Here is a 14649-nt window from a genome sequence, read left to right on the forward strand (position 1 = left end):
AATGGGTTGCCTGCACTGCCCACTGCCCAGTGCCAAACGGGGGTCTCGAGGTGGGGAGCTGTGCTGGCAGGCCACTCACAGAGAGTCTTCTCCCCGCTCTGTGCCGTGTGTGCTTTGCTGTCTTACCGGGGGGGGGGCAGAGGAGTACTAAGGTATGGAGTACAGCACAGAATGTCATCTACGGGAGTACTGCAGTTAGTATGTATTCGAATCCCAGGCAGCATCCACGGCCGGGCCCATGGTGGCCCCAACAGCACACAAGCTTGGTATGTATACAGTACAGTACGCGCAAACCACGGTACATGTACGGATAGCTGATACACCCATCACCCATCTTCACGCCATGGCCTCGACTTTCGTTCTGTGGACGAGCTTCGACGGCACAGTACCAGCGGTAGCGGTGGCAACGACTCCAAAGCCAGGATCACCACGTCCACGTCCAAGATGGAAACGACCTCTGCGGCGAATTGGATCCCGTCTCCGCCCTGCACCACAAAGTACAGTACAAGCCTCATGCAGCTCCGCGAGCTGTCGTGGCTGACGCTGATCGGCTACGTGTCGGAGCCTGACCGAAGGATTCGGCTACCATCAGCCGCATCCTGGCTTGGGGAGACATCCCTGGCCTGGTCACCTTCCCGGCGAAATCGGGCGGTGTACTGTACTGTAGGATCCAACCGAGTTTCATTGCCAAGAAGAAGCTCGAGCTTCCGTAGAACAACTCGGGTTGCGGCTTATTGGTGCCGGAAAACACGGTGCCTGCTATTCATAAGTGAAGCTTTCGCTTGAGTCGAAGCCATAGTTTAGATCCATCAACCTTGTAAAATGCCGCTGCACCGGGCAAATAGGGGCACCTGCATTAGAGGTGCTGTTCAAAGCGTCTTTCAAGTCCCTCTTGTCCTGACGAAAATCAAACTCTGGACTAACCATGGTCTTTCTCGACATTGTCTTCTCTAAACCGACGAGTAAAACGCTCGAGTTGTATATAAATCAAACCATAGAACTACAAGCCCCACATCGTCCTTGAATGGCTTTTAGAGACAACATTCAGCTCAACGGGGCAACCAATGGCTTTGGGGGGCGAGATATACGCGTGCGCATAACAAACAATACTGTGACTGGGAACATAATGGCCAAGGCTGTTGAGGAAATAGCTGGTCCCCGTAGGCCCGTCCCGCGTTGATAGTTGTATCATTATCATCCAGACAAACCGATACACTTCCGATGGTGGCGTAACGGCCATCTGGCACCCCAGCCTGCCGCATGTGTCAATGCCGATATTGGCCCTCCAGTCTCGAGCGGCGAGTCAATCGTGACATGTCTACCTACATGGGTGCTACAACAGTCACAAGAAACGCCGTCGTCCGTCCCCGGCCATCATACATCCTTCTCCGTTCCCATGAATTGCTGCATCCCATATGTACCGTTCTTCGACACCTTCTCCCCCTAGCCGGCCACAAACCAGACCCACGACGACCAGCGGCAGCCCTCGACGCCCCTTCACCATCCCGCCAGCACGTCGGCAATAATACCCTTTGCCTCCAGTTCTCGCTCCCTCCACAATGGCGGCAGCCAACCGCGCACGCCCCGCGGCTGGATCTTCATGGCCAAGGTTGCTGGAGACACTAGTGACGAGAACCTGGTTGGATGATACCGCCACAAAGGACCTTGTCGGTCAGCTCGGCGATATGGCCGGGGCGCAGCCAGGTAGTGTAAAATTAGCAGCTGGGAGATGCGACGTGCTGCCGAAGCACGCCCCTGGGCACCGCCCCAGTAGGCAGGATGACGCCCTGGTTCCTTGGTTCCAGACCCGTCACCTTGCGGCCGGGGTAATTTTATAATTCTGGGTTGACATGGATAAGCCTCCCAAGTCTCCCTCAACGTCGCCAGCGGTCTCACGTCCCCAGAACAGCGACCCAGCGACGATCGGATGCAAGAGCCTGTCTAGCTAATTAGAGTGAACACAAATATAATTAGAAGTAACCTTGATATCGTCATCGAGTCAGAAGAACCAATCATCTTTTTATCCACCATGCCTTGCTACCTATAGCTGCTCAATATCCCGACCAAGCGTACACACCACCTAAGACAGGCTGAGAAAGAAGGTGTAGGCGAAGACAAATTTTAGAAGTTTGAATTTTCCACTGCTCGTCCACCGAATACAACACTCTGTCCCGGGCATGTTTGACAGGATCTCTTCCCTCATCTCATCTTTTACAAAGCCACATGACGCTTGAAAAAGAACACCCCAACACCATTCCTCGCAGATGTGCCGTTTACAGGACCATGGCGGCGGCCAGAATGGCAGCCAGGGCACCAGTGACAGGGCCACCTGCAGCAGCGCCGGAGCTGGAGCTTGGAGAAGCGCTCCGAGTCGAGGTGCTGGCAGCGCGAGATCCGGCGGCCGTGGGCGTGGAGTCGTCGTCGTCAGAGTCGCTCGCGCTGCTCGACGCGGCTCTGGTGGGGGTGGAACGGGAGCTGGTGTGGGACATGCTGCCGGCATGGGAGCTGGTTATGGACATGGACCCAGAGTGAGAAGAGCCCGACACGGAGGAGCTGCCAGAGACCTTGGCGCAGGCGGCGGCGGCGGCCGACTGGGCCTTGGGGATGTCCTCGGTCTTGCACTCCTTGATGATGCAGGGCGCGACAAGTTCCATGAGCTTCTGCTGGTTCTTGCAAGCACATGCGACGTCCTCGAGCTTGCAGCCAGTCTGGGGAACAGCTTTGGTGATGCAGGGAATCTGTATGAAAGCAAAGATAAGGCAGTCAGCAACAGGGCATTGATACGCAGCATCATCGGGAAGGCCCTACAGCGCATTGAGGCTGGCCAGCAAAGTCCTGGGCGGCAGCGAAGCCGGCGACGGCGAGGATGGCGAGAGTGACCTTCATGATTGCGAGACGCGTGCGTGTTTGAGTCTGGTAAATGGGTAATGCTCGTGGCTGATGGAGGGGACCAAGGGAGGGGGAGGGCAGAAGGGGAGGGCAAAAGGGGAGGGAGCTCGGCTTTATAAAGTGCAGGCGGCTGGGCGACGCCGACAATAACATTGGCTCCTCACAGCCCTGCGACGTGGAAATTACCGGGGGGATTCCTCCCTAAACAAAGCAAGGCAGCAACATGGCCTCGCCCAAGTGCAAAGTAAAATTACTGGGCAGGCGGCCGTTGCTTTGTTCTTGCAGCTTCTAGCCAACCAGCAACGTCATCGCGAGTCCACCACCATCGTGACTGGTCAGCGGCAGCCCTCTGCCGTGCTGACCCATGGCACGCTAAACAGGCCTGGAAGCCTCGAGGGGGCCATGCAGCCAACTTAGCAGCCCGTCGACCCGTGTGCTGTAACTTGCAACAGGCGCAGCGAGCACGGTATTACGGCAATGGCGGTGCCGGGCGGCGGCTAACAAGCAATAACACGCCCGACCAGGTACTGCAGGTATGCGTAACGCAATAAATGTTACTTTACTCAACCAACTGTGGCTAATATTAATAAGGCTGCATCTCCCAGGACGTGGTAAGATGAGACCATCCAGTTACTCCGAGCCGGCCGCCCGGTTTATATAACCACGAGGCAGCCTCGCCTGTTGATACCGAGGCGCCGCTGCCCATGCTCGCGGCTGCCCGTGTCTGCCCGTGGCTGCCCGTGTCCCACTCCCACACATTATCCCCGGCCGCCCGGTCTGAGCAACCCGCCCGGGCCGAACCACCGACTCCCGTTCGCGGCGCCACCTCGGGACGCACATGGTTTCTTTCTCACCGAGTCGAGTCTGGAGCCAGTCTGTATTCGCCTCTGGTTGTCGGTCACGACACCCGGCCATTTCCTCCAGCACTGACGAGTCCAAGCGGGCCAAGGAATCGGAGCGAACAGGTGGAGAGTGGAGACAGAGAAACAGAACAGGTGGGCCGTCGGCATCGCGCTACCTCTCCGCTCCTCATTCAACCCTGGCAAAGATCCGATTTGCCGCCTGTACATGTACCTTGACCGCGACTTATTAGATGCGCACATCGCTGTCATGTCCATCCATGTACGGGTCGAAATCTCGGCGCTCTCAATGCTCCGCAGTCACTCCCACCCCCGTGGCGCACCGCGCCAGAGGCCGTGCACCTCACACATGCAGCCCCCCTACCTTAGCATCCATGCAGGCCTCACGCCAACCCGTACCGCCTTTCACCTGCCCCTGGCATGCGGCACTTGCGGATGCGCTTCCGCCTCGACGCAAAGCATCCATCAGCCCCTGCAGTAGCGCATCATGTGCAAGTCGTGTGCAAGTCGTGTTGTTCGGTGTTCTTTTCTTCGCTACACATAGCACAGAACGTCTTCTGCCGGCGTGCAGACAAAAATCAATCCTCGTGCTTAAGCCGCCCACCATGCTCCTCGTCTCGAAACCATCATTAGCATCGAAGCTCGCGGCGGCTTGTTGACCAACCTCTCCTCTGCCAAACCCACCAACGCCTGCCCTCCAGCCCCTGCTCCACCATAACGGGTATCCGGCTAGCTATATAATCCTACAATGTCACCTCCATCAAGTCCCTTGATGTGCTGCTCCCCAATCATCGCGACAACAGGCCGTGACCGACCACAGATGGGCCCGTGGCTCGGCCTTGACTCTTTGGGACTCTGCCCTACAGTCAAACCCCACCGCCCATAAAGGCGGCCAGATCATCCAGGTCCAGTAGCTGCCGCTCAAAGGCCTGGCACAGTTCCGGCGCCGTCATGTCTTGGCTTGTCGTCTGGCCCTCTTGGTTTGGCGCCATGCCGTTGGGCGTCATGTCGGGACTCGGCTGCTTCGCCTCCTGCGCCTGCATGGGCGCCGTCGGGGCGCTACCCGAGGGAGGTGAATTGGCCGTCGCCGGCGTGGAAACGCCCCCGGAGCCGCCGTTGATAGTGGTGACGCCCGGGCGGCGTGGCATGGCCACGGGGGGCTCGCTGTCCTCCCGGACCGACTCGGAGGCGGAGCGGGCCGCCGTGGCGTTTTGGCCCGACGCGTTTCCGCCAGAGACTTGCTGCTGGTCGTAATCCATGGCGTCGGGGTTGGTGTCGGCATTGGACGAGATCTCGTCCTTTATGCCGGCACCGTGCGAGTTGGAGCCGTGCCTGGATGACCCCGAGGCTCCCGACGATGCGGCGGCGTCGTTGTTGAGGACCCGCTGCATCACCGTCAAGTGCCTAAGCCAGCTGGTCATCAGGGGCCAATTCTCAGTGCCGTCGTGCATGAAGCGAAGACCGTCCTTGACGATGTGGGCCGCAGTCTCGACGGCGTTGGGCGGCGTCAGCCCCTTGAGAGACAGGTATGCGACAGTGGCGCTGGCGGTGAAGGAGGAGAAGAGCATGAAGATGGGGAAGCAGGTGGCGTGGTCCTTTTCCGCACCCGCCTCGACGGCAGTAAGCAGGGAAATGGTGCCATGGCAGGAAGTGAACAGGCGATCAACAATGTCGTGGCACCTGGGGCTCATTCGGAACGACTCGACGGCAAAGTTGGGCGACGTCACCTCCTGCAGGAGTCGGCGGCGATGGACAAAGACGGTGGCGCAGTGGAGCAGGCAGTGGAGCATGGCAAAGGTGTAGCCCGATCCCATGGTCATGTGGAGGTTGATCTGGCCGGGCTTATCGACAAATTGCATGGGCAGGGAGGCGCGAAGGCCCTCGATCTTGGCAATCAAGTTGCTGCAGTCATCCTCGCGGAAGTTGGGCAACGACGTGACGGTGAGCATGGCCACGACGTCGCGCCAGATGGTGGCGGCGAGGACGATGTAGCCAAACTCACCAATATCGCCGGCCGGGGCCAGGGTCGGGGACATGGCGGTGTGGTTGAGCTGCTGGATGAGCGTCTTGACGTAGACGGCATTGCCAAAGGCGAAGTTGATGTCCGAGCAGGGAAGAGGCACATCGGATGTGTCCTGGACGGAGAGGGCCGAGAACCGGCCTGGCGTGCTGGTGAGGAGACAGTCGAGGATGTAGACGAGCCAGAGGGTGCGCCGGAACGACTCATCGCGCAGGAACTGGTCGGCATTGTCGGATGCATGGTGGCCGTTGAGGATCCTGTACATCTGCAGCATGCGGGCAGCCTGGCCGAGGTAGATGTAGGCGCGAACGGCATTGCGGGTCCCCCATTCGTGGATGATGAGAAGACAGAGCGCCTGGATATCGGCCAGGTTCGGATGGTCCAAGTTCTGGTTGATGAGGCCAACTGCCTTGGCGGCAAAGGTTTCGGCAGCCTGGGTGGGACTGCCGTAGCGGCGGATGAGGCTAGGAGAGCTCCTACAGAAGTTGGGTTATCGTCAGCAGGCGATGGGCCATGTGGGAAGCTGGCGAGACAAGACGTCCACGCCATCGCCGCCACAGGATGGGGTGAGACGGCAAGACGGCCCGATCGGCGGTCCGCACAGCGGCCCGATGTGGGCAAAGCCGGGGAGTCCGGGAGGGCGGCGCAGGGAAGGGCAGCCAAGGGCAAGAGTGACGTACCGGGCGGCACAGGTCAAGAGACCATAGACCAAGGTCGATTCCAACGATGCATTCTTGAGCTGTTGCACGAATGACGGCTTGTGGAACGCGACGCAGGCTGGAAACGTCTTGGAGACGACACGCTCGCACTCGGCGATAAGCTCTGGTGTGAGCCTAAGGCGCCCATTGTTAGAGAGGATGGCAAGGCGAAGTAGAATCCAACGCAAGTGAGAAAACGGAAAAGAGAAAACAAGCAAAAGACCCAAGCAAGTGAATTAGCTCCGTCGTTGAGGCGACGCCACCAAGACAAACGAGAGCAGGACAGGGCCCGGATCGAGGGCCGGATCGAGGGGGGGCGCAGGCGGGGGAGCAGACGAGGAGCAGCCAACCAATGCAACGGCGGGCGGCATGTGAGTCGAGCAGGGCGGGCGGCGACGGGGCTCCAGAGGAGAGGCCGCCGGCCACATGGATAGAGGAAGGGGGGCCCTTGTGGAGGGGGGCGGCCAAAGGACGGTGCGAGAGGAGAGGCAATGATGGGGGCGACGGGGGACGCGGCCAGGTACTTTTTGGCCGACAGGGCAGGCAACTGTTGAAGAAGAGCAGGGCAAAAAGCAAGGAGTTGATGATTGCGTCGGCGGCACCATGGGGATGGAGCAAAGGCGAAGCGGGACCGAGAGAGGAATGAAAGGTTCGACTCACTTCTCCGAGGCGGCCTGGACATGCCTGGCGGAGCCTGAGCCCACCACGGCCTGTCTGGCGTCAGAGACACCGGCGCCGGAAGCCGGGAGGCTGTCGCGAGCTGGGCGGTGGGCGCTGCTCGAGTGGCGTGCAGGGCTCTGGCCGTGGTGATGGGCCATGCTCTCCGAGGGCAGATAGCACTCGTGCATGCCCTTTGCGCAGTTTTTGCACGGCGCGCGCCCGTTCTCGTAGACGCACTTGGTCTTGCCCTTGCGACAGCGCACACAGGCGCCGCCGGCCCTCAGGGCGGTCGAGCGCACCACTCCCGACGACATGGCGAGTCAGCGGGCGGCGAGCGGCGAAAAAAAAGGGGGCAGAGACGAAGACGGGCCCTGGGGTGGAGTCGGCGGCGAGAAGAGGCGACGCGGGTTTTGCGACTGCGTGCGGTGCCAACAGGGCAGAGACGGTCAGAGAGGGCCGGAGGTCGCGTCAGGCCCCCGTTCTCGGTCGGGGCCGGAACAGAAGAGGGTTGTCAAAAAAAGGATGGAAAGACGCGACGGACAGGCCGCGCTGCAGACCAGAAAAGAAGCAAATTGCTGATCCAGACAGGAATTGCGGCAATGGTCGATGCGGCGGCGGCCGTCTCCCAAGGACCGTCTGCGGCAAGACGGCTGCTGCGGCGGATGGTGGTGGATGGACGTGGGCGAAAAGAAGGAGAGAGAGAAAAGGTGGTGGTGGGCGGGAGCGGGAGAGACGAGGAAAGACGGGAGCGGGCGGCGCTGGAGAGCGAGTGAGGACGGGCGCCTTTTTGGGGGAGCGGGGCGTGTCTGGTGCGGGAGGAGGAAGAGAGAGAGAGAGAGAGAGAGAGCGCGAGGTGGGGGGGAGAAGTGATGGGCGCGGGCGCGAGAGAGAGAGAGAGAGAGGGCCGGCAGCGGCAGCAGCAAGCGACGAGCAGCCCGCCCGCGACAACAGCACAGGGCACGGGGGGATCGGCCTTGGGCTGCCGGAGCCTGTGGCCCACCCTGCAGGACCCAGAGCTCCGCAGGGCCAACAGCCAGCGCCCGCGCCAGCGGCGGCGGCGGCGACGGCAGCAGCAGGTTTCGATGGGGCCAGGAAATGGGTCCGTACAGTGCCTGTACTGTCCAGGGGACAAGACGTGCCCGCTCCCGCCAGCCCTTCTCGTGGCCATCACGTCGCGGCAAAGGATGCCGCGGCACGTACATACGATACCAAGAGAGCGAGCGCGCGTGCGCAACTGCAAGGGGGAGAGACAGGCAGAGCATGACAGGCCGCAGTGCAGCCACCACGACGCCGCCGCCGCCGCCGCCGCCCGCCCGCCTGTCCGCCCATCAGCACCGCCGTCGCCGTTCGCCGCCTCCCTCAACCAAGAAAAAAGGCTGTTTTGTCGCACAGTGCCGGGCGGGCACGCGAGCAAGCACACGGCGGCCCACCGAGCCGATAATGACGCGCGCCCTGGAGAAACTCGGGAGCTGCCCGTCTTGATGTCCGATCGGCCATGCCTCTCCTTGCCATGGACCGGTGCTTATTCTGCATCTTCGTTCATTCGTCTTGCTTGTCCGACGACATGGTCGTACGTGACATGCCTGGCACGCGAGCCTCGATGGAACAGAGCGCCTCCGCAACCGTGCGCGCCAGCCAGCCAGCCAAGCCCGTCAGTCCGGCTGCCCTGTCGAAAAAAAAATCAAGACAATCTCTCGGGATGCGCAGCAGACAGACAAGGCCGAGACCACTGGGAACCCCCCTTCCCCAGCCGTCCCCCGTGTGCTCCGGAGGCGGGCCAGACGGTCTCGCACAGTGTGTAAAGCATCCCCGATGCACGGAGCACACACTGGTAGCAAAACCTTATAACTCTCGGTCGGTGGAGGCTGCCGCCGACGCGCCTTTCTGCACTGTACCGACGGGGGGGACAGACGAGAGCACGGAGAGGCCAAGGGGAAATCCTCCTGCCTTGCTCACACACCCCCTCCTTTCCGTCTGCCCATCCTGGGACGTCAGACGCCGTCCCAGTTTGGCTATTTTGGTCAGTCAGTCAGGTGGTGGTGGTGGTGCGCCGCGCCCGAACAAGCCTGCATTCCCGGCCGACGAGGCGGGCGGGCAGGCGGGCGGGCAGGCGGGCGAACACAGCCGCAGTCGCCCACGTCCATGTTTAGGACTTGGGGCCTGCAATGAATCGCTCTCTCTCTCTCTCGCTCCGGCTCCGGCTCTTGTTTCCCTGCGTTACCCAGTTCTCGTCCGTCCGGCCCCCCTCTTTCTTCCCCAACATCAGGTCAGCCTGGCTTGGCCCCCCCTCTTCGCCTGCTTCCCCTCCCCGAATTCACGCGCCTACATCATACGCACATACATACATACATACATACATGGCAGGCGACACGGATGGAGAGAGGGAAAGGGGGGAGGGAGGGGTGGGCAGCAGGCGGCCGGGGAGTGTCCACTCAGAGCGCGGGCACGAGGCCGGAGAGCCCGTGATGGGCGGCCCGTCCGAGGCAGGGCAGTTTTCTGGCTCAGCGAGCCGCCGTGGCCCCCCTTCTCCTTTATTATTCCTGGCCCCGGGACTTCGCGTGGCGAGTGGGGCCGAGACGCCAGTCGCCTCGAGTAATGCGCCCACGGCAGGCGACGTACTGTAAATAATACAGTGCCTACCGTACCTGTACCTCCCCCTGTACAGTACCTGATGGAGGCCGGGCCAACAACCATGCCCCGATGATTTCAGCGGTGGTCGCAAGGTGTGATTAGGCAGACAAGGGCGAGGGTCAGTGTTGGGCACGTGTGAGCGACAAACGCCCCGTTGGCCGCCTTCGGCTCCGTGGCCCGTTTTCTTCCCCTCGCTACGTCATGTATGCCGGACCAGTCAAGAGACGACAGGCTGCTTGCTCTCTCCTCGTGCGGACCGACGATCCAATTTCACTCATATGCATGCATGGATGCAAGGCAGACTTGGGGATGAAGAAGACACAAACTGGGGGCCGAGAGCGTGGGCGGACGGCCCCACTGGCGTTGACTGGCCGGGACACTGCCAGTAAGAACGGGACGCAACTGTGCCGGGCCGCGTTGCAGGGCAAGAAGCCGAGATGCGGCAGGCCGTCGCCAGTCATTGCATGCATTTTCGTCCCCCAGTGACGCCCTGCTCTGCCGTACTCTGGAAATCACCCATCGTATCCAGAGGGTCCGCGTCTTCCAGTGCTTTCTCGCCCCCCTCCCGGGACTCATTTGCTCATATGCTCATATGCATCATCGCAACCCACACGACGATTGCAGAGGCAGCCGTGCTGTGCGCGTTTGGACAGTGTGGAGAGTCGCGCGCAGGGACTGTGCCGGAGACCCAGCCCACACGCCTCTCGGCGCGGAGAGGAGGGGAAGAAGCCGGGGAAGGGCTCACATCGGTTGGGGGCCTCGTCGTCATCCTTGGGAACCCGGCACTCTCCTCCTCAGGCCCGAGGCAATCCGGACATGACCCCTTGGGCCCCCCAGAAAGTCACATCGTGGGCAGACAGGCGTGCACCGTGTGTATTCCCCGAAAAAGGCTACGGACGGCCTCGCTGTGCCGGAGCAGGCGCCGAGTAATTACAGTGGGGTGTATCTCGGTATCGCCTGCTTTGCCTCAGGCAGCAACTGCAACTCGCGACCTCGCCTTCTCGCTCGCGCCCCCTTCTCCCACCTTGGCACCTGTTTCTCCTCTCCTCTCCCCTCCATTCTCCTCTCCTCCCACTTGAACAAGGCCGCTTGGAACGGCTACTTTCCATCCATCACGCCAGCGGCTACCGGGCCATGGGTGATCCACCATCTCCGCTTCGGACCTCGGCGTACAGGGAATGGATGACTGAGGAACCAACCAACCAACTGACCAACAGCGTCTTGCCCATCAGCCCGACCGGCTGTCGACCTCTTTCCTTGCCCAAACCGGCCCCTGCCCGCTGCCGCTGCCGGGGAGGGGAGACACAAGATGAGGGGGGAGACGGCTTTGCACGGGCCTTGGAAGGACCAATGGAAAACGGCTTCATGCCACCCCGACAAATGGGGCTTCCGTCTGCCGCCGCCGAGACACGCGCCCTTTTCTTTTCGGTCGGAGGTACGATTAGCGGGGCCAGCCAAGGACAGTGTGAGCGAGTGCAAACGCCGCAAATGGGGACGGGCCGCCGCCGACGTCGAGGCGTAGCCATGCTTGTCAATTCCCTCCCCATTCCTTGGCAAGCTCCCCCCCGTCCCGTTGATGCTTTCGCTTCCGGGCCAAACTGCAGTGACCTCCGCGGGCAAGCGTTGGTGATATACCACGGAGCATGGCTGCTCTATTCGTCGTCACGGGCCCCCGTTTCTGCCCGTCTCTTCACCAGGGCGTCCGTCTCTTCCGGTCACTGCCGGGGCGGAGCCATCCAAGCGCGCTACGGGCACGAGTACGGAGAGGGGGGTGCTCCTCCGGTACTCGGTACATTGGCATCTGCCCTGCGACAATCCCAAGGTATTCGGAGGTCTCGAGGCGAGGGTACGTGCACCAAGCTGCACGCGTGCCCCGGGCCTTGACCGGCTGCTGTCAAGGTTGTACAGTGCCATTTTTACCGTGCCGGGAACAAGTACAAAAGACCGGCCCAAGACTTGCGGTACTTTGTCTCTCTGCCGCCCGGTCGTGTCTCGACTGCGGCCGAAGCGTTTCGTGCCGACTCCCCTTCACACTCCTCTCATCAGTCCCCTCCATCATGCGCGAAGACGGCCGCTATAGTCCGATGCCTAACATCGTCGATACTCGGCCCGGCGCTGTTTCTGATATACCTGCTAATCTTCTTCTTTTCCATCCCGAGGGCCAGTGCGGACAAGTAGTCGCAATGTGCTACTGCGTGAATGAAATGCGGATCGAGACTCCCAGGTCGAGTGAGAGGAACGCCCAGGGTCAGTGCCCTTGATTCCAGCGTTTCCAGCCACCGGCGTCGGAATGCGGTACGACTCCGTTCCATCTTCGAGGCTTGGCCCGTCTCCGGAACCGCCCAAGCGCTCGTCTCGCCCCGGCCGGCCCTGTCGGCGCTACGAGTGGCGTGATTGGCCAGCCGGTGTTACCCATCGACTCCGGAAGCTACGTCTACATCTCACCCAGGGCGAGACGCCTCACCGGGAACCGAGCCGGCACACGGCGTCATCATCGCCACCGTCCGTCACCCAGGGGCGTTGCCGTCCTTCTCCGATGGTGTCATGCGATGTCTACGGCACGAGACGCAGCCGCTTTCGGTCGGTTAGGACGCCTCGAGTCGGCTCGACTCGTTTGGCACGGTGACGGAGCAATTCAACGACGGATATCCGTCTCTCACGTTGTATTAAGTCCCGGCTGGTGTGCTCAACTTATGAGCAAGACTCCATACCGCGTGGCGCATTTGCCTTTCCCTCCCCCTTTGCGTTTGTGCCAAGCCAAATCCTCTGAAAAGCCCTGCTGAGAATGACTGCAATCATATACATTATATATCATCCCATGACGAAGGGAGCCGCCTCGCCCGCCATGGATATCCACATGTACTCTTCGGCCCTGGTACGGGCCTGGAAATTACTGTCTGAAGTCAACCAGACAGGCAGATGGTATCAATCTGCTTGTCCGGGGAAGGCAGACCACTTGGTCCAATAAGAATGAGAACAATCTTGAAGCGAGACCCTTGAGGCTCGTAGTGCGTCGCTTATTGGTCAAATTCTCCGGCGAAGAGCATCTCGTCGGAGCGGCCATTCATGACGTTCCAGACGGACCGGGCCTCCTCGTGGATGCTCCGCTTGGCCGGCTTGCCGGCTTGGGCAAAGGCCGCGAGCTCCTTCTCCGCCGTCTCTCGTTCGAGTTGCACTGCCTCGCGAGTCAGTTATTCGCCTGTTCCATACTTTTTTGCTCGTTCTGCTCTTCTTTACACTCTTTCAAATAGTCGCCAAGGGCTTGCCGCCATCAAAAACGGGCAATGGGGATAATTAGGCCGGAGGAAAAAAAAAGCGGCTCGTCAGGACCAGTGGGCGAGCGAGACAAGAGAGATGCTGCCAATCTTACCGTGCACAAATACTGCCGTCCGCTTGCCGGAGAAGAGGGCATGGGGCACATTGGTGCTGTTATCCGAGTTGGCGTCGCCGACGGCATAGACGCCGGGGATGTTGGTCACCAGGCCCTTGGATCCGTCGGCCGTCAGACGCCCGCCCAGCAGCTTGACGCCCATGGCCTCACCGACCTTGGACGCCTGTTCGTTCTTGAAGCTGGTCAGGAAGGCGTCTCTAGCGACGGGCTCGCCGCTGGCAAAAGTGACGAGGAACTTGTCGTGCTCGGCGACGGTCGGCAGGCTGGGGTCTTCGCTGCCGTTGGTGCCATTGGCTGTTCGCTCGACTGAGGCGATGGTGCGGTTTTCCACCCGCACGTTATGGATCTTGAGGTAGTCGCGCCACTGGGGGCTCGCCTTGTCGGTGGCAACCTGTGCCTGGGGCGTGTCGGTACCGTTGACAAAGGCGACAATATCCCTGTTGAGCGACAGGATCTCACGCACCAGGCCGGGAATGGACTCGAGCGGGGCGATGAGTCCCAGCCTCTGGTCCTCGTGCTCGTGGCCGTCGCACCAAGGGCACCAGTAGATGCCGCTGCCCCAGTTCTCCCGGATGCCTGGCGTCTTGGGCAGCAGGTCGCGAAGCCCCGTGGCCAAGATGATCTTGCGGGCTGTCTTGGTCATCGACTCGGCGCCCTTGTTGACGGCGTAGGTGACGCGGAAGTAGGTGTTGTTCTGCATCGGCTCAATCTTGGTCACGGTCCCGTTCCTCATCGAGACGGTCTTATAGTGAGAGATTTGCTGGCGACCAGCCCACCGATAGTACGCAGGGGTCACGCCTGGAGGGCCCATGATGAGCAAGAGCCCAGTTTCGGTTGAGGAGAGGCAAGGTGCAGAGGTATGACAAGTGCTTACCGTCAAAGCCCAAGACATCGTGCATGTGCCGGGTTGGGCCGTTGCGATACTCGCCAGAGTCGATCAAGAGGACGTTTCTCCGGACCCGGGCCAGGCCGCTGAGGGCACTCAACCCGGACGGGCCTCCGCCGACAATGACGACATCGTGGTCGATGTGAGGCTCGCCCGAAGTTGCTGGGGCCGCGGTTGCGAGCAAGGGCAGGCTCGACAGCACCAGCGCTGCAGCAGCTTGGAACCACATGGTGACCCTGTCTGGTTGAGGCTGAGAGAGGGGAGGAGGGAGGGGAGGTAGAGATATAAGTGAATGGAGGGAGGGTTAAGGGACCGAGGTTGAGGCAAGAGACACCAGACAACTGACGAGGGCGGAACTGGACAACAGCTACCAACTCGATACAACTCGCGCCTGGGATTGCAAGGACAAACGAACTACGAGACCAGGAGAGATCGAGCGCCACGTCTGGAATCGATTGGGGCCCAACGAGGGGTTCTTATGTATATGTCGACACCCACGGCCGCGGCGGTGAAGCCGCAAGCAAAGCCTGCAGGGCCAAGAGCCCAAGGCCCAAGCGGCTGAGAGACAACCTGATGATGGGAGCTGTCTCGGTCCGGTTGGGCTGTTTGGGAGG

General features: G+C 61.0%; 3 protein-coding genes across 3 annotated transcripts; all 3 read right to left on the bottom strand.

Moving 5' to 3' along the window:
• Nucleotides 1–2273: 2273 nt before the first annotated feature.
• On the bottom strand, nucleotides 2274–2886 carry HRG_08952 (CFEM domain-containing protein; the record flags this gene model as incomplete). Its single annotated transcript, XM_044867423.1, has 2 exons — nucleotides 2274–2738; nucleotides 2809–2886. The coding sequence occupies 2 exons, from the start codon at nucleotides 2884–2886 to the stop codon at nucleotides 2274–2276; spliced, it is 543 nt and encodes a 180-aa protein (XP_044717444.1).
• A 1729-nt stretch (nucleotides 2887–4615) lies between these two features.
• Nucleotides 4616–7441, bottom strand: HRG_08953 (fungal specific transcription factor domain-containing protein; the record flags this gene model as incomplete). Its single annotated transcript, XM_044867424.1, has 3 exons — nucleotides 4616–6245; nucleotides 6450–6602; nucleotides 7128–7441. The coding sequence occupies 3 exons, from the start codon at nucleotides 7439–7441 to the stop codon at nucleotides 4616–4618; spliced, it is 2097 nt and encodes a 698-aa protein (XP_044717445.1).
• A 5334-nt stretch (nucleotides 7442–12775) lies between these two features.
• HRG_08954 (pyridine nucleotide-disulfide oxidoreductase domain-containing protein) lies at nucleotides 12776–14264 on the bottom strand (the record flags this gene model as incomplete). Its single annotated transcript, XM_044867425.1, has 3 exons — nucleotides 12776–12933; nucleotides 13129–13947; nucleotides 14024–14264. The coding sequence occupies 3 exons, from the start codon at nucleotides 14262–14264 to the stop codon at nucleotides 12776–12778; spliced, it is 1218 nt and encodes a 405-aa protein (XP_044717446.1).
• Between the last annotated feature and the right edge of the window lie 385 nt (nucleotides 14265–14649).

The sequence above is a fragment of the Hirsutella rhossiliensis genome, assembly GCF_020360975.1.
Source record: "Hirsutella rhossiliensis strain HR02 chromosome Unknown scaffold00011, whole genome shotgun sequence".
In the NCBI taxonomy this organism is placed as follows: Eukaryota; Fungi; Ascomycota; class Sordariomycetes; order Hypocreales; family Ophiocordycipitaceae; genus Hirsutella; species Hirsutella rhossiliensis.